This window comes from Oratosquilla oratoria, chromosome 1 (genome assembly GCF_046742065.1).
Source record: "Oratosquilla oratoria isolate Oo_2021 chromosome 1, ASM4674206v1, whole genome shotgun sequence".
Classification (NCBI taxonomy): Eukaryota; Metazoa; Arthropoda; class Malacostraca; order Stomatopoda; family Squillidae; genus Oratosquilla; species Oratosquilla oratoria.
The window spans coordinates 55547895-55566052 of NC_134777.1; the positions used below are offsets into that span (position 1 = coordinate 55547895).

An 18158-nucleotide genomic window follows, 5' to 3' on the forward strand; every position below is an offset into this window, starting at 1 on the left:
TCCTATTTTGTAACCAATCTGTGAAAGCTTGCTTCTTCTCTTCTACAACCTTCTTCCATCCTCCTTGTTTCACACACCATCTTTGTGCACCTTGTGACTCCTTCCTTGAACCGTCCCCATTCCTCCTCCACTTCTAGTTCTACTCTATCCTTCACTCCCTCCCACTCCTCTTTCAGCTTCTTCTTGTACTATTTCTCCTTTTGTTTCCCATTTAAGCAGTTCATTTTAAGCACCTCCCAACATTCTGTCCTTTTCCTCTTTCTCCATCTGTCCTACATTCTCAACTTACCTTCCACCAAAAAATGACTTGATATTCCCCAACTCTCTCCATTTAGAACATGTACATCCTGAACTCCCACTATACTCCTGGTTATCTGGTAACTAAATAGAATATTCATTATTATCTTTTTCCTTTGCCCACTTAGCAACATCTGGAAGGCTGTGAGGAGAGTTGCAAGGGGCCACATGCATATTATAGCATCAGTGATTTTATTCTTGAAGACACCAGCTCAGCCAGCAGCAGTGGTGATTTTGACCAGGTATAGTGTTTTTAGTTCTATTGTATAATTTTGTGTGTATATATATATATATATATATATATATATATATATATATATATATATATATATATATATATATAAACTTAGGTTTCAAAGAGTAACTTTGAACAAGAACACCAAAATAGTTCCAAGCCAAGTTGATAAATTCTGAGTGAAAATTAAATAAGTTGGAATAACTCACACTGGAAGATAAAAATAAAAAGGGCATTTTTTTATATTTATACATGGATATGTCTATTGAAGCATTTACCTAGTTGTATCTTATGGGAAAGGGAGCTATATTCATGGTGTCCCATCTCCGTATCTTGCAGAATCTAAATTGTTCTTAAATTCGTGTATGGTTTTTGCACTCACTCATTTTGTTATCCAGTTTGCTCCATACATCCACCACTGTGGGGAAAGCTGTTCTTCTTCAGGTCTCTTTTATATTTGTCCTTTATGAGTTTCTTTCCATGTCCTCTTGTATTTCTCATATCCCATGTTAGTAAGTCTCTATCAAAGACTTCTATTCCTCTAATGATTCTATAAATGGTCAACAAGTCTCCTCTTTCTCTTCTTTGCTCCAGAGTTGGTAATTCCAGATTTGAAAATCTTTCTTCATATGGCAGTTCTGAAAGTGTGAGGGCCATCTTCATTGTTACTCTTTGGATTCTTTCAATTTTCTTTATATTCTTTTTGGTACTGGGTGGCCATATTGTCACTGCATATTTCAGTCTTAGTCTTATTTGTGTAACTAGTATTTTCTTCACCATTTCTTCATCCAAGGAAGTAAATGCTACTTGTATTGACCTCAGTATGCTCACGACACCATTATTGATATATTATTATTATGTGATGAATGAGGGGGAGTGGGTGGGGAATGGGGGGTGAGGAAGTATATGTAAAAAATAAGTTGATGTAGCCCGAAGGGATTTCTCCCTGTCTTCTCCTTTTCTGGATGAGGGGACAGAGTGGGGGGGTCACTGATTTAATGAAGCGTCCTTGCTTTGGATTTGGTGTGTCTTGTGACACACTCATCGGTCGAAGTGACAGCAAAGTTTGGAACTCCATGAAAACTTCAAGTTTTGTTGATCTCAACAACGAAGGAGTAACTTTGTTGTATAAGTAGGGAAGGGGAAAGCTCGTGGAGTAGTGGGAAGGTGAAGAAAAAGGAGAAAGGGAGGGATTACTGAGGAAAATGGGAGGAAATGAGGAAGGGGATGAACCAGCCTGGGACGTTAGAAGAGGTGTCAACAAAAGGAGTACAGAACACACAGACAAGGTAGAACAGGGGAGCAGAGGTGTCAAAAGCAGAAATATAAATATTAGCAGCTCAATGGAAAGAGAAGATGACTGATTTTATGGATTTGATAAGGGAGGAGATGACGACCTCCCCTGACTAGTAAATCTAGAGGAGAAACTAAAAAAAATTAACAAAGCATGGGAGGCTAACCAATTAACACTAGTTACACAAAGAGTTGATAAACTGAAAGAACTGAAGAAGTAGAATCAAAACCTAACTAAAGAAATAAAAGAATTAAAAAGACAGTTAAGAGAATTAAAGGATGAGAATGAGGAATTAAAGAGGAATAATAAAGAGAATAAAGAATTCATAGCAAAAGAGGTAAGTGGATGGAAAAAAGTCCAAGAGAATAATAAAATTGAATTTAGAGATATAGTGAAATTACAGATGAAAGCACAAACTAAGGACACAGTTATTAAAGTGATGAGGGAGGAGAATATTGTAAGAGACTTAGCGGATAAAAAGAAATGTATAATTATATTAGGAACAGAAGAGAAGCATATGGAATATTTTGACAAAAATTTATAGAGGAGTGGAAAAGTATGTTCCAAGACAGAAGAAAGAAAAAGAATATGTAAAGTGTTGGTACAGCAAAAGATGTAGGGAGTTAAAGGACAAAAGGGACAAAGCTTGGATAAAATGAAAAAAGACAAAAGACCTGAAAAATGGAAAATCTAAAATAAACATTTCAATTTTTTTATTTTTCTCTCATACGATATGTATGAATAGTAAGGGGTTCTATTCACCATTGGTTTTGTTGCAGTCTGGCTTAAATGATGACTGATGAAGGTGACAGCGAAGGCGAAGGTTTTGTTGCTGGCGGCTTCCTGTGGGTGAGGAACATGGTGAAAGGGAGTTGCTGACATTTTTTTTTATCTTTTGTGCCAAAATCTTCTTGTAGGCAGTCATGGCACCGTCAATAAGGTTGCTGAAGTGCACAGCTTGGGTCATGTCGTCGTCCATCTCTTGTGCCCATCGTTACAGGTCCTTAGCGACATTGCACATGTCTTGCAGACCTTCAAGAGTTAAGCCACGCTCTTCTATTTCTTCCTCTAGCGCAGTGGTTCTTAACCTGTGGGGAATGGCAGAGTTGCCAAGTGGGGAAAACAAAAATTAAGGGCCGTAAAATGGAACAAAAAAGCAAAGCATATATTTACGTACTAAACACTGCATGGGTTAAAATCGAATTTGTCAAAGACCGATGCTGTGGTGAAAAATGGAGAGTTGGCTCTCTAAAAAGTGGGGAATTGGAGAAAAAAGATTAAGAACCCCTGCTTTAGCGGGTTTTCGTCATCCTCTTCTTCACTCGCTGACTTAGTCATTTCAATGAGGTCCTCGTTGGTCAAAGGGTCTGTGTGGCACTCAATGAAGATGTTGACATCTTCAGAAGTCATGTCATCAAAGCTGTCCTTCTGAAGACGTCTAGCCAATTTCACAACCTCATCAACCGCCGAGTGATGCACTTCATCAGGAGTGAAGCCAGCATAATCATTCACAATTTGAGGCCACAACTTCTTCCATGAGGAATGAATTGTTTGGGGCTTCATGTCAGGTAACACTTGCTGGATATTCCTCAAGCACGAAGCTATTGTGAAAGTCCGCCAGTACTTCTTGAGTGTGAAGTCATCTTGGTCTTCGTCAACAATTTCTATCAGGCCCTGCATGGTGGTCCGGGTGTAGAGCGCCTTAAAAGCCCGGATGACACCTTGATCCATTGGCTGGATTAGTGCTGTGGTGTTTGGGGGCAAGAACTCAATCTGCACACCGTCATAATGCAGATCAGTTGCATGGCCTCCAGCACAATCCATCAAGAAAAGCACCTTAAAGGGGAGGCCCCTTTTAGCTAAATACAGCTTAACCTGAGGGATGAAGCAGTCGTTTGTAAGGGCCTTCATTATCCATGCCTTCGTGTTGTACATCCAATAGATGGGTAGGAGAGCTTTGTTCTTGTTTTTCAAGGCACGTGGATTCCTAGACTTATAAATAAGCCCGGGCTTAATCATAAAGCCCGCAGCATTCCCGCACATGATGAGTGTCACGCGCTCTTTGTGGGCCTTAAACCCTGGCTTCTTTATCTCATCCTTGAAGGGGAATGTGTGGGACAGCATCCTCTTCCAGAACAGACACATCTCGTCCATATTGAATACTTGTTCAGGAAGATAGCCGCCCTCCTCAATAATCTGGGGGAATTCCTCCTCGACATAGCATTGGGCTGCCGCTGTATCAGCAGAAGCAGTTTCACCGTACAGCGGAACACTCCAAAGGCCAAATCTCTTGGAATTTCTCAAACCAGCCCTTGCTGGCCACGAATCCACGTTCTCTCTTGGGAGAATCACTTGATGTCACTGGTTGGGGGTCATCGATATCCTCTTCTTCCTCACCATTGTCGTCAGGTCCAGCAGCAGCCACAAGGGTACATAAAAGGCCTTTGATTTTGTTCAGATTATGTTGGTATCCAAACCTACCTTCTTCTTCATACAATCTGCAATCCACAATGCAAGAGCAGCTTCCATTTTTAAGATGGTCTTATTGCAGGAAGTAACGACCCTTTTCGCTTCTTTGTTAAAAAAATATCAATGCTGTCTGCCGTACTGTATTTTCTTCTCGTCTTTCATTATGTAGCAACCGGTCGACTCGTTGATGCCGTAATGGCAGCCAACTACGGCAGAACTTCTCCCTGCTTTTAACATATTGAGAAGTTTGACCTTTTCTGTGATTGTCATTACATTCCTTTGCCGCTTAGGCTGAGTACCGTAGGCCTTAGAAGTTGCAGCATGTTTGGGAGCCATCGTAAGGGTTTTCACAAAGGTAAAATTTCACTTCACAAAGCAAAAGTAAACTTGTGGGAGGAACAGTGAGTCTCGGAATCCAGTGCACACAAGAGTGATGCGTAGCTTACCCTTCCCGCGCTGTCTCTCTTCTCGCAGATTTGGTATTTCTACGAAATTTAAATTTATATATAATTTGAAAAATCCACGATGTAGCGAAGCCGCGAAACTTGAAGCGCAATTAAGCGAGGGATTACTGTAAATGCTTTGGGGAATTAAAAAGTGTAATGAAAAATAGACATTTGGAAATGGATGCTAAGAGGAGATTATATGAAGGAGCAATTGTGCCGACAGCACTGTATGGGGCAGAAACATGGAACAGGAGAGAGAAAGAGAGGAGGAGTTTGAATGTGTTAGAGATGAATTGCCTGAGAATTATGGTAGAGGTTACTAGGCTGGATGGAGTGAGGAATTAGAAGGTGAGGAGGAGAGTGGGGGTGGAAAAGGAGGGGTGGTAGCTGATTTAATGAAGTGGCTTTGTGGTGGATGTGCTGTGTTTTGTAACTGTTTCTGACCCAGATCAGTGGGCAAGATGCAGGGATGACCCATCATCCAGGAGGAGCCAAGATATGAGTGAATGGGAGTGGAATATGTGGGGATGGAATGGTCAGGAGTGGATTTTATGTCTTTGTTTTTTGGCTACCTCCCTTGTTAGGGGGAAAGCCTTTGGTAAATGTATGTATGTTTTTTGGCTACCTCTCTTGTAAGGGGGAAGAAACTGTTGGTATATGTATGTACTTAATTCTTACTCTGTTGGTTGTCAGGCCGGATGGCCCTTCACCGCTATCACTATGCCTCTCCAGATGGTTCTATCCTCTGCCAATTCTTTCCAGTCCTCTCTTGGTGCCACCCTCTCCATGTCCTTCCTTACTCCATCCATCCATCTGTACATGGGCCTCTCTAATGGTCATCTACCCTCTTCTCCCCTTCCATCACCTTCCTTGGTAGTCTGTCTGCCTCCATTCGGATGCAGTGTCCAGCCCACCTTGCTCTTTGTCCCTGTATTTCATCCTGAATGTATGGTTGTCCGGTCTGATCTCAAATTTCCCTGTTATGTCTTCGTCTCCATTTCTGTTCTTCTTCATCATATACTGGGCCGAGGATTCTTCTCAGGATATTGTTTTAAAAAAATTCCAATCTCTTCTCCCTTTCTTTTGTCAGTGACCATGTCTCACATCCATACAGGACTGTTGTTTTTATTACAATGTTATATGTTCTTATCCTAGTTATTCTGATGATGGTCCGACTCTTCATTACAGATGCCAGGGCATGGTAACATCTGTTTCCTACATCTATTCATTTGTTTATTTCTATGTCCAGTTCATTTCTCTCACTGACAATGGATCCCAGGTACTTGAACTTATCCACTTACTTCACACTTTGTGATCCAACTTGCTCTTCTCTTGGTGTATACCGGTAATTGCCATTTCTACTTGGTTTCATAATTTCCATTTTCTGCTCATTGCATTTTGGGCCTGTTCTGTTCTGTATGTATTCATATTTATTTTATTTATGTATTTATTTACTTATTTTAATTATTTATTTATATATATATTTATATATATATATATATATATATATATTATATATATTTTTTTTTTTTTCTTTTTGCAGATGAGTTCTGAACTCTACCATCTGGCTGGAGTGGCTCTTGCCTTAACCTCTCCTAACCAGAAATGGACTATTCAAACAGAAAAGAAGGATGCAAAGAAGAAAGAGGAAGAGGAGGGGACAGAGAAAGTAAGTGAGAGTGAAGATAGCAGTTCTTGCCTATCTCTGAGTGAAGTAGTGGAGACTAAAGAGTCAGAGCTGCTGGAAGCACAGTTCAAGTTGAAGGAACTTCAGGCCTTAGCAGAGATAATAAATGAGCTCTTGACCGAAACCCTCCTGCTCAAAGAAAGCACAGTCCTGATACCACAGTGTTCAAAAAGCCCAATTCAGACCCAGAATTTACATAACCAGGAAATGAAGATACAGAACTCTGAAATTCAAATGCAGACAACACAAATTCTCAAAAGAGAGACTGAGATGTTAATGAAACTGGGGAGCCAGGCAGAAAGTTTACAAGAACAGGCCACCCAGATATCACAGATTCTGGGGAACCAGGCCCAGAATTTTCAAGACCAAGGTACCCAGATCTCTCAGATTTCAGAAAGCCAGACCCAGCAATTAGTAGGTCCAGATACCCAGGTTACAGATATCCAAGTTTTCCAGATTTCGGGAAAACTTTCTCAGGTACAGGAACCTGCACACACTACAAAGGCAGCTGAAACAGAGGGAGTCGAGGCCCAGGTATCAGAGGGCACAGAACACCCAACCAAGATTTCAGAGAACCCAGAAACCCAGGTCCAGGTGTCACTGAAAATGGATAATAAATCTCAGGTGTCACAGAACCCAAAAGAACAGGTTCAAATATCACAGGCCTTGGAAGGCCAAGATCAAGCCTCAAAAATACCAGAAAACCAGACCAAGGCCCTCTCATCAAAGAATCCAGAAATGCAGGCTCAAGCACTACATCCTCCAGAAAGCCAAGGAAAGGTGGTGCAGTCCACTCAGACTCAAACTCTGGAGTCACCAGAAAAACAGGCTCAGGCACTGCATCCCTTAGAAAGCCAGGGAAAGGTGATGCAGGCCACTCAAGCTCAAATCCTAGAGTCACCAGAAAAGCAGGGTCAGGCATCATACCCCCCAGAAATCCAGGGAAAGGTGATGCAGATGAAACCAAGTCAAATCCAAGAGCCACCAGAAAGCCTGGGTCAGGCATTGCATCCCCCAGAAAACCAGGGAAAAGCAGTGCAGACCAAAGATAGTCAAACCAAGAAGCTGTCAGAAAAGCAGACTCAAATACTGTATGGTGTGTTGTGCCCAGGAAAGCTGATGCATAGTCAAAGCCAAGAGTCACCAGAAAAGCAGACTCAGGCACCACATCCCCCTGACAGCCAGGGAAAGGTGATGCAAGACACACAAAGTCAAACCCAGGAGTCAGAAACACATAGACTCCATTTTAACACACCATCTCAAACAAGTCAAACTCAGGTGTTACAAACACCAAACTTAATTCAGAATTCACAAACACCAAAAATCCAGCCCCAAAGTACCCAATACCCAGAAAACCAAAGCTGGACACATGAAATCCAAAACCACCCTCAGTATACACAAGGGCAATCCCCATACAAACCCAGACACCAGTCCCATTATAAGTCTGGATACGTTCAGTGGCAACCCCGTTATCAGCACCAGGTCCCAGTTTTGCCACCTGCAGGAAATCCACCTGCTGTTCAAAGCCAAAACCATTATGAGCCTTGGGAAATACTTCATCAGGGACCCAAGTCTACAGTAACTCCTCATCCAGGGAGTCAAGGCTTGGCACAGCCTCCCCAGTCCCAGGTTCCAGTAAGTCAATCAGGGATAGTCTATGGCACAACAAGCCAGAACCATCATGAGCCATGGGAAATGTTTCACAGTTCTAAGCCTGATCATCCATATCATGGACCTCAGCCTGATCATTCAAGAGGTCAGAGCCTGGCACAGCCAACACAGTCTCCTCAGTCGAGGGTAGCCAATGCCACTACAAGCGGAAACCATCATGATCCTTGGGGAACGTATCACAGACCTCAGCCTGATCATTCAAGAGGTCAGAGCCAAGCACAGCCACCACAACCTCCCCATCCCCAGGTAAGACCTCTTCTCTCCTCCTCCTCCTCCTCCTCCTCCTCCAGTCCTTAGGATCAGTTCACTTATAATAGCTCTAGTCACTGCACTATCTACCCATTAGATGCATAAATGTACCAAAAGGCTTCATTCACCCATATAAGTAGGGTGACAATCAAACCATATACCCATAAAAAAAAAAATAATAATAATAATAATAATAATAATAAATGCCCCCCCCAAAAAAAAAAAAAAACATACATATACCAAGGCTTTTTCCCCCTTACAAGGGAGATAGCCAAAAAGAAAAAGGCATAAAATCATTTCCACCCATTCCATCCCTAAATACACTCCACTCCCCTCCACCCTCCCTCCCATCTTGGCACCTCCTGGATGACGGGTCATCCCTGCACCTTGTCCATTGCCCTGGGTCAGAGGCAGTGTCGCAAGTCACACCACATCCACACCAAGGCCACTGTGGATGTGCTGTGACTTGTGATACTAAAATTGTACTGCATATGCAAGGATGTGTTGAACTATGACCAGATAGAATTTAATGATTACCTCTGCACTTTTGTTTGTAACCATCCTAGCAATAAACCCTAATGCACTGTTAGCCTTGTTCCTGGCACTAATACACTGTTTCCTGGATTTAAAGTCAGGACACACAAACATTCCTAAATCCTTATCACTCTTTCTCAAAACACATTTAGGAGCTTCTTTTCAGCCTCCTTCAAACTCCGTATCTCTGTTCCATTCAATGGTATGGTCATAACCAGACACATTACCAGATTATGTGTATTTATTTATAGCAACTTTTGTCCCATTATGCAGACAGCTGCAGATGCAAGCAAAACTTTTCATTGGATCATGCACCCTGTATGGAGTATTGACTGCAGAAGTTTTACTTGCTCATAATTTTAGGTATTTTAGTGGTCCTTCCCCCCAAATATGGATAAATTCTGGTCACTTTTAACATCTGTTATCCCTCCTTTTTGCCAACATCTTTAAATCTCTCCTTTCCCACTGACTTGTCAACAGTGTTATATTGTCTCTATGGAGAATATTACTGACAAATAGTAAGTGATAAAATCATTCAATCATGCAATATTTTCCACATGAGGTATTCACCTGAATCATAAAAATTGAAACGATCATATGTTCTAGCTCTAGACAAGGTATCAAATGTATACTTTTAGCACTTAGGAATGGAACTATTCATAGCACTCACATAGTCAACTCCAATTATACACACTCACATTTTGGGAACATGGGGGAAAAAATGACAATTTCCCATTCTAAACAAAACAAGGGAGGTAGGAAAAAAAAAAAAAATCCCCACATACTCCACTCTGATTCAACCCCTCCCTCTTTTCTTGGCTCTCCTTGATGAGAGGTCATCCCTGCATCTCACCCATTCCCTGGGTCAGAAGCAGTGTAGCAAGACACAGCACATCTACAGCAAGGCTGCTTCATTTAAACAGTGACCCCCCCACCTCTCTGTTCCCACATGCAGAAAAAAAGATGAGGAGAAATCCCTTCATGCTGTGTCAAAGTATCATTCACACATACTCCCTCACTCCCCCATCCCCTACCCACTCCCTTCCATCCATCACAGCATCATCCATACACATTCTCCACTCACCCCTGTCTTCTGTTTTCTCCCTTCCTCAACAGACATTCCCTTTTTTCCCAATGCCCCTTTTACCCCATCCATCCATCTCATCCTTGGTCGCCCCCTCATGTTCACTCCTTCCACCTCTGCCTTCCACACCTCTTTTACTAATCTTTCTTCATTCATTCTTTCCATATGTCCAAACCATCCCAGTACTCTTTCATCCACCCTATCTCCTAACTCCCTTTCCAGCCCCACTCTCCTCCTCACCTCGTTTCTCACTCTATCCAGCCTAGTAACCCCTATCATACTTCTAAGGCACCTCATCTCAAACACATTCAAACTCCTCTCTTCCTTTCTTATGTTCCATTTCTCTGCCCCATTGGGCAACATACAAGTTATAAAATGTACAAGTTATAAAATGATAATTACTTAATGGTATATGAACCTCATATTTTGTTTTCTTTGATTCATGATTGTCACTGATGATTTCTGATGTGTGGCTGCCATTCTGTTTTGTCCAAATCACTGTGCTTGTGTGTCTAGGTATATTTAGATATTTTTGGCAGTGCCAAAGAGGTAGTAAAGTGGAGATTTGAAGAAGCCAGTAGAAGGGAAGAAGAATGGAAGTGAAAAGTGATCAGCATTGTTCTTTTGAGTGAGTCAATTTTCAATTACAAAAGAACAGTGTGACTGATCCATAGGGATATCACAAAAGTCATTTAGATATTGATTTCATGAAACTTATGCAGTTGATACCATGTGTGGGGTGAAGGGATTTAATCTAATTTTGATTTAAAAACCAAAACAGTGAAAGAAATAATTAGCCTCAATACTGAAATGACACTACAGATTTTGTTTTGCCTTATGCCAGATGATTTTATTTAATTCATGGTAGGACCCTAAGCTTAAGAACCTAAGTTATAAAAATCACAACTGTAATAACATTCTTATTCCTCCTCCTGGGTGACTACCAGCTGGTTAGAAGCCCAGGAGTGCTACCAGTAGATGGAGAACTTGTAAGGGATGTCGCCAGGGCAAAGGACCCATGCCACCACATCACTGGCCCAATAGTACCACAGAACCCTGTAATTGAGTAAGTCCTCTTGGCTAGGAAATTGAAGGAAAATCAGTCTTCAGCCAGAACATTATTAGTTTTAGTTCAGAAAATACTGAGGAATATGTGATGTTATATTGAAAAGTCTTGTGATGCATGGAAGAGAGTGGGTGTGGGAGTATGTATTTACCTAGTTGTATTTTACAGGAAGTGGAGCTATGCTCGTGGTGTCCCATCTTCATATCTCATTTTATCTAGACTGTTTTTAAATTCATGTATTGTTTTTGCACACACCACTTTCTCATCTAACTTGTTCCAAATGTCTATTACTCTGTGGGAAAAGCTGTTCTTTTTCAGATCTCTTCTATAAATGTCTTTCTTGATTTTCTCTCCATGTCCTCTTGTATTTCTACTATTCCATTTTATTAGATCCTCTCTATCAGTAGTTTCTATGCCTTTCATAATTCTATAAATAGTTATAAAGTCTCCTCTCTCTCTTCTTTGCTCTAATGTCTGTAGCTCAAGTTTTGTTAGGCCCTCTTCATATGATAGTTCTGAGTGTGTTGGTGCCAATTTTGTAATTGCTCTTTGTGTTCTTTCAAGTTTTGTTATATATTTTTTTGTACTTGGTGACCACATTGTCGCTGCATACTCCAATCTTGGTCTTATCAAAGTGACAAGTATTTTCTTCACCATTTCTTCATCCAGGTATGTAAATGCCACTTTGATTGTTCTTATTAAATTATAAGTTTCTCCAAAAATTTTGTTTATATGTTTCTCAGGGGACATATTATTCATAATAATGACTCCCAGGTCCTTCTCATTTTCTACTTTTTTATTTCTTCTTCTCCCAATTTATATGATCCCACTATTCTTTTTTTGCTTTTTCCAAATTCCATTATACTACACTTCTTAATATTGAATTCCATCTCCCACTTCCTACTTCATTCCCATACTTTACTTAGATCACTCTGTAGCGACTCACAATCATCTTCAGTGCTCACCTTTTTCAACAATTTTGCATCATCTGCAAAGAAGCTCATATAACTTTCAATTCCTTTATCCATATCATTAATATATATAGCAAACATTATTGGGGCCAGAACTGTTCCTTGTGGAACACCACTTATCACTTCATCCCAATTAGAGTGTTTGTCTCTTACCACTACTCTCATTTTTCTTTCATGCAAGAAGTCTTCCATCCACTTCAGCAGTTTGTCCTGTATTCCTCCTGCAGTTTCTAATTTCTTAAGCAACTTCTTATGTGGCACCTTATCAAAAGCTTTTTTCAGGTCTAGAAATGCACAATCAGCCCATCCATCTCTTTCTTGTATTACATCTATTAGCCTTGAATAGAAACACATTAAGTTTGTGATGCATGATTGTCCTTGTCTGAATCCAAATTGCCTTGGATTTAGTACGTTGTTTTTTCCAAATGCCTTACCCATCTACTTTTGATAATTCTTTCACAAATTTTTGCTATCGTACTTGTTAGAGAGACTGGTCTATAGTTAGTAGGGTCTTCCTTGTTTCCCCCTTTATATATTGGTACTGTATTTGCTCTTTTCCAATCTTTTGGAACTTTTCCTTCTTTCAATGAACTGTTTATTATGCTATGTATTTTGTCTGTTAGTTCATTCCTACATTCTCTCAAAATCCAGTTTGCTATTTCATCTGGTCCATACAATTTTCTGACATCGAGATTACTCAAATGTTTCATTATTTCATTCCTTGATACTTCTATCTCTTTCATAGGGGGGACTTTCCCCACCCATTCGGTATCTCTAGGTTTCACGTTCTCCCTTGTAAACACCAATTTAAAATGCTTGTTCATAATTTCTGCCATTTCTATTTCCTATGTGTATTCAACTCCTCCTTGTCGTAGTTTCTCTAATTCTTGTTTGTTTTTCAGTTTGTTGTTTACAAATCTGTAAAATAGTTTTGGTTGATCTTTACAATTTTCTATGACATCTTTTGCGTATTTTCCCTTTTCTTCTCTGCACGCTTGTACACATTCATTTCTATAACTTGTATATATTTTCCATTTTTCAGGTAGGTAGAATGTAGATTGAGAGAAGTGAGTAAATGCCTTGGTGGATTAAAAAGTGTAATGAGGAATAGACATTTGGGAATGGATGCTAAGAGGAGATTGTATGAAGGAGTGATTGTGCCAACAGCACTGTAAATGCCTTGGTGGATTAAAAAGTGTAATGAGGAATAGACATTTGGGAATGGATGCTGAGAGGAGATTGTATGAAGGAGTGATTGTGCCAACAGCACTGTATGGGGCAGAAACATGGAACATCAGAGAGGAAGAGAGGAGTTTGAATGTGTTTGAGATGAGGTGTCTGAGAAGTATGATGGGGGCTACTAGGCTAGATAGAGTGAGAAATGAGGAGGTGAGGAGGAGAACAGGGGTGGAAAGGGAGATGGGAGATAGGGTTGATGAAAGAGTATTAGGATGGTTTGGACACATGGAAAGAATGAGTGAAGAAAGACAAGTAAAAGAGGTATGGAAGGCAGATGTGGAGGGAGTGAACATGAGGGGACGTCCTAGGATGAGGTGGATGGATGGGGTGAAGGGGGCTTTGGAGAAGAGGGGAATGTCTGTTGAGGAAGGACGGGAGAGGACAGAAGACAGGGGTGAATGGAGAATGGTTATATATGGATGATGTTGTGATGCATGAGGTGGAATGGGTGGGGGGATGGGGGGTGAGGTAGTATGTGTGAGCAAAATTTGACGCAGCCCGAGGGGATTTCTCCCCATCTTCTCCTTTTATGCATGGAGGGTCGGAGAGGGGGAGTGGCCGATTTAATGAAGCGGCCTTGAAGTTTAAAAGTGCTTAACCACTTCACTCCGGACCAAAATCTCGCGTCATAATACTCGCATTTTAAAAAATAGTCACCACTTATATAAATCGTTCTCTCTTTCACCCGTGAATTTTGATAACCGTAGAAAATGTGATGAAGCCAGTTTACAGAGTATGAGGGTCACACAGGTACAACTACAATAAATATAATCAAGACGCCGATGTCTGCATCCTCGTGTACTCACTTGCTCCTCATGACGTCTACGTAGGCGTCACCGTATGGAAGGGGTTAAGATGAAATATCTGAGAAGTATGGTAGGGGTTACAAGTTTGGATAGAGTGAGAAATGAGGAGGAGAGTGAGATGGAAAAGTAGATGGTAGATCAGGCTGAAAAAAAAAGAGTACCTATTAGGATGGTTTAGATATGTGAAGAATGGGTGAAGAAAGTTTAGTAAATGAGGTGTGAAAGGCAGAGGTGGATGGAGTGAACTTGAGGGGATGACTGATGATAAGATGGATGGATAGGGTGAGAGAGGCTTTGAGCAACAGGGCTATATTGAGCACGGAAGGGAGAAGGGATGAGCAGAGAATGTCAGTGTATAGATGATATTTTGAGGCAAGGAAGGGAGGGGGCAGTGGGTGGGGGGAAGAGTAGGGAAGGGATTTGTGTGGATGATATTTTGATGTAGCCCAAAGGGATTTCTCCCTGTCTTCTCCATTTTCCACATGAGGGGACAGAGAGGGGTGTCTTGTCAATTAAATGGAGCAGCCTTGCTGTGGATGTGCTGTGTCTTGCTGCATTGCTTTTGACCCAGGCAGTTGTTACGGGCGGGCTGGTTAGTGAAGAGACGTTACGTATAACGGATAAATGCTTAAGAACCAGCTCACTTCTAGAAGCCACTGTAGGACTGAACTATCTGGTCAGGGCCTAGATAATTCGTAAGACTAGAAGTAAAGGTAACAAAGAAGATTCCAGGAAAGGAATATTAAACTAGCGATAAAACTAGTAAACGAAATTATTAATATGGAAAATATTTACAGGCAATCAACACAAACGAGAATGGGCAGTAGGGTCAATGGGACCGTTACATGATTATAAGAATATGGAAATTATCGTTCAAATAAGAAACACAAGATAAGTATACAATATGGTACTATCTAAGTACAAAGAGATCAGGAACATGCATCAGAATAAGTAATAAGTACAAATATAAGTAAAGTAATGCAATGTATATCAGACACGTAATGTAGGCAAAAAGGGTGATCACTTCACACCAATCGTCTCATGAATCTAAACTTCTAGTTTTTATCAAGAGATCAATAGAGCGAGAAATGACGAGGAGTGAGCGGTTTCCACCGCTTATATACCATTGGACCGGAAGCGGGATACTTCCGGTTAAGGGTGCGGGTGAGTGAAAGGGGGGGAGGAGGGTAAGTTAACACACGTCAACATGGGTAGTTTTAGGACCCTCGACTCGCTTGAACAATCTATTTATTTAGTAACTGTCAAATCTGTGCGCTCCGAACTATTCAGGATATCGCTTGTCTGTTTGTTCTACAAGAGTGCGCACCTCTCTCCGCACGTAGACAAGATTACATATAGTGGACGGGCGTTACTGCTTAACATTGTTACAATACATACATAGACAAGAAATATGAACATAGTTATGTAATACAAAGGAACACAATTCTATAACATAATTACACATATGACGTAATATCTAATATTACGTTACACAGTGAGCACAAGACAGGGATGATCCTTCTTCCTTTAGGAGCTAAGATGAGAGGGAAACAAAGGTGGTGGATTGGGTGGAAGAAGGTGCATAACTTTTGACTTGGCTACCTCCTGTATGAAGGGGGAAAACCCTTGGTATATTTATAGATCTGTATACCATAAAGCTTCATCTACCATATTATTATACATTTGATTACAATTATGAATATCAATTCATTATTTATTTGAAATAAATCCTGGGATTATCAGTCCATTCCCCTAGTTCTCCCATGCAGGAGAACTGCTGACCCCAGGAAACTAGCTACACCTATTGGTTCAACCCATAAGTTTTTCTTTGAAGAAATTTAGTGTTGCTGTGTGGAAAGGGTGAGTGTAGGGCAAATTAGTGTTCTGTGTCTTCCATGTGGTGGCTGCATCTGGAGCAGTTGGAGTCTGTGGCTAAGCTGATTATGTATTTGTACTGTTTCAATATGGGGTAGTGACTTTTGCATACACATGCCAGTGATTAACATAATGAGTTCAAACTTAACTTGAATGATGAACAGTGAGCAGATTTTGCTATTTGATCTGTTTATTGTGGAACAGGGCTTCAGAATAGTTGAAGAGAGGGGAGAATGATTTTTTTTATCCTCTTTAATTCCTTACTATCATAAGAGATAGTGCCTGTTGATTTCAAACCTTAGATCATGCCATTTTTCTTCTCCCCTCCTCTTTCTGTGGTACACAAAGAATAATGACAAAATTACCTGTCCAAAATATATATCTGTGTCCTATAAAATTATAGATAAACATCCACAGCATCAAAAATGAGGACAGACTATATTTTATTAATTTTTGTGTCATTTTTATCACCAATTTATCTTTCTTGAGCAATTTTATATTTGGTCTTAAATATCACACAATTCAGGCTGTATAGTATCAAGAAATAAAAAATTTTGAATGTCTCAATTCAGATGAAAATGTTCTCAGACGTCTTGCATGTACAGTACTTGTACTTGAGTATTTTCATCTGTTCTTGTAGTCAAGGACTTTGCAAATCTTCTGTACTTGTACTCAAATACTTTGCAAATCTTTTGTACACTTGTACTCAAGTGCTTTGCAGAACTGCATTCGTATTTGTACTCAAGTGATTTGCAAATTGCATTTTTACACATCTTGTGTACTCTGCAAATCTTATGCATTTGCACTTACATTCAGTAATCTAAAACTCTTCAATACTTGAACCCAAGTACTGTACTTTGACCCAATAGGAAATAGAATTATTTGTTGGGGAAGTGGTGATGTAAACAGTGTCAATATGGTGACGCAGTCTGACAAACACAAGATGCCTTTATTCATCTGTAGCAGCAATTCTCAACCTCTCCTCATTGGTCCCTATTTTTGCCTCATTTTGCCTCCTTTCTCCCAATCCTTTCCTTCACCTCACCTCACTTTTTTCCCATCTCTTTTCGTATTTCCTCTCATCTTTTCTACCCTTCTTCCCTTCATTTCTCTTGTCTCTCCTTTGATTCCCTTTCCCCCTTCCCCCTCCTTGTCTCCTCTCATCTCCTTTCCTGCCTCCTCTACCCCACTTCCCATCCCTTCTCCCCCTCCCTTTCTCTTTCCTTTCCTGTTTCTTGCCCCTTTCCTTCCCCTTTCTTTCCCCTTCCCTTCCTCTTCCCTTCCCTTCCCTTCCCTTCCCTTCCCTTCCCTTCCCCTCCCCTTTATCCCCTCCTGCATTCCTCCTTCCCCTACCTGAACCCCTACCTTTACCCACTCATTTCTTCCTCTCCCCTTCCCTCCTCTTTCCTTCTTTTCCTCCCTTTCCCTCCTTTCCCTCTCTCCCCTCCCATTCCTCCATCCTTCCTCTCTATTTTCCCTCCTTTTCCCTCCCCACCCTCCTCTCCACTACTTTCCTCTCCTCTTCCTCCCTCTCCTCTCCTCTCCCCATTCCTTCCTTCCCTGCCAATTCCTCCCCCTTGTCACTTCTGCTCTTCCTCGACCTGTCCTTCTCCCTTTCTCTCAGGACATAAACACCACCCATACCTGATACAAAGGTCTCTAGTGTCACTACATTTATTTTAACCACAGGACAAAGAGGCAGTGCCCCTTCTGCAACCTGCTCTTCCAGGTGACCACATCTTCAGCCCAGAAGTTGTTTGAAGACCATGTAGAGGACCACCTGGGCTATGTGTGCCCTATTTGCTCACTTGCCTTCAAGCGACAAGATCTTAAGAAGTAAGTTGGCACCTGCAATTTGTGTTAACAGGAGGTCCTGTCCATGCTAGATGGCACTTGTCCATTTACTCTGCCTACTGCTAGGCTTATACATTTTGTGGCACCTTAGTAATGAGGGGGTTTAAAACACTTCCCATTTGTTGGCACAAATGATGTGGATTGCTGTGTCTAGCTCCATCACCTTCAATCTCAACAGTGTGACAGGGGCCAGGGCTGGCTTCAACCATGAGGTGCTGAGAGGCCTTAAATGGGTTTTAGTTTTATATAGAGGGTGTGTACTTTGACACTTAGAAGTTTTGACACCTTATGTGCTTAGCATTTGTTATAAACCAATTCAAATAATGTGTGGGCTGTGTGACATTGAAATTTGTATAATCATGTTTACATGTGCAAAAACAC

The 18158-nt window shown here is 41.0% G+C and overlaps 1 protein-coding gene across 6 annotated transcripts in view; it reads left to right on the plus strand.

Annotated features, from left to right (window-relative positions):
- The window catches only part of LOC143025593 (uncharacterized), a 45153-nt gene that overhangs the window by 15528 nt on the left and 11467 nt on the right, over positions 1–18158 (plus strand). For 5 of the 6 annotated variants that reach the window (XM_076185550.1, XM_076185794.1, XM_076185748.1 and 2 more), the window contains 4 exons: positions 426–539; positions 6285–8345; positions 10914–11032; positions 17613–17759. In XM_076185550.1, the coding sequence (XP_076041665.1) occupies positions 426–539; positions 6285–8345; positions 10914–11032; positions 17613–17759 (2441 nt within the window). The remainder of the gene's footprint in view (positions 1–425; positions 540–6284; positions 8346–10913; positions 11033–17612; positions 17760–18158) is intronic. The other variant, XR_012966422.1, reaches the window with a different exon arrangement.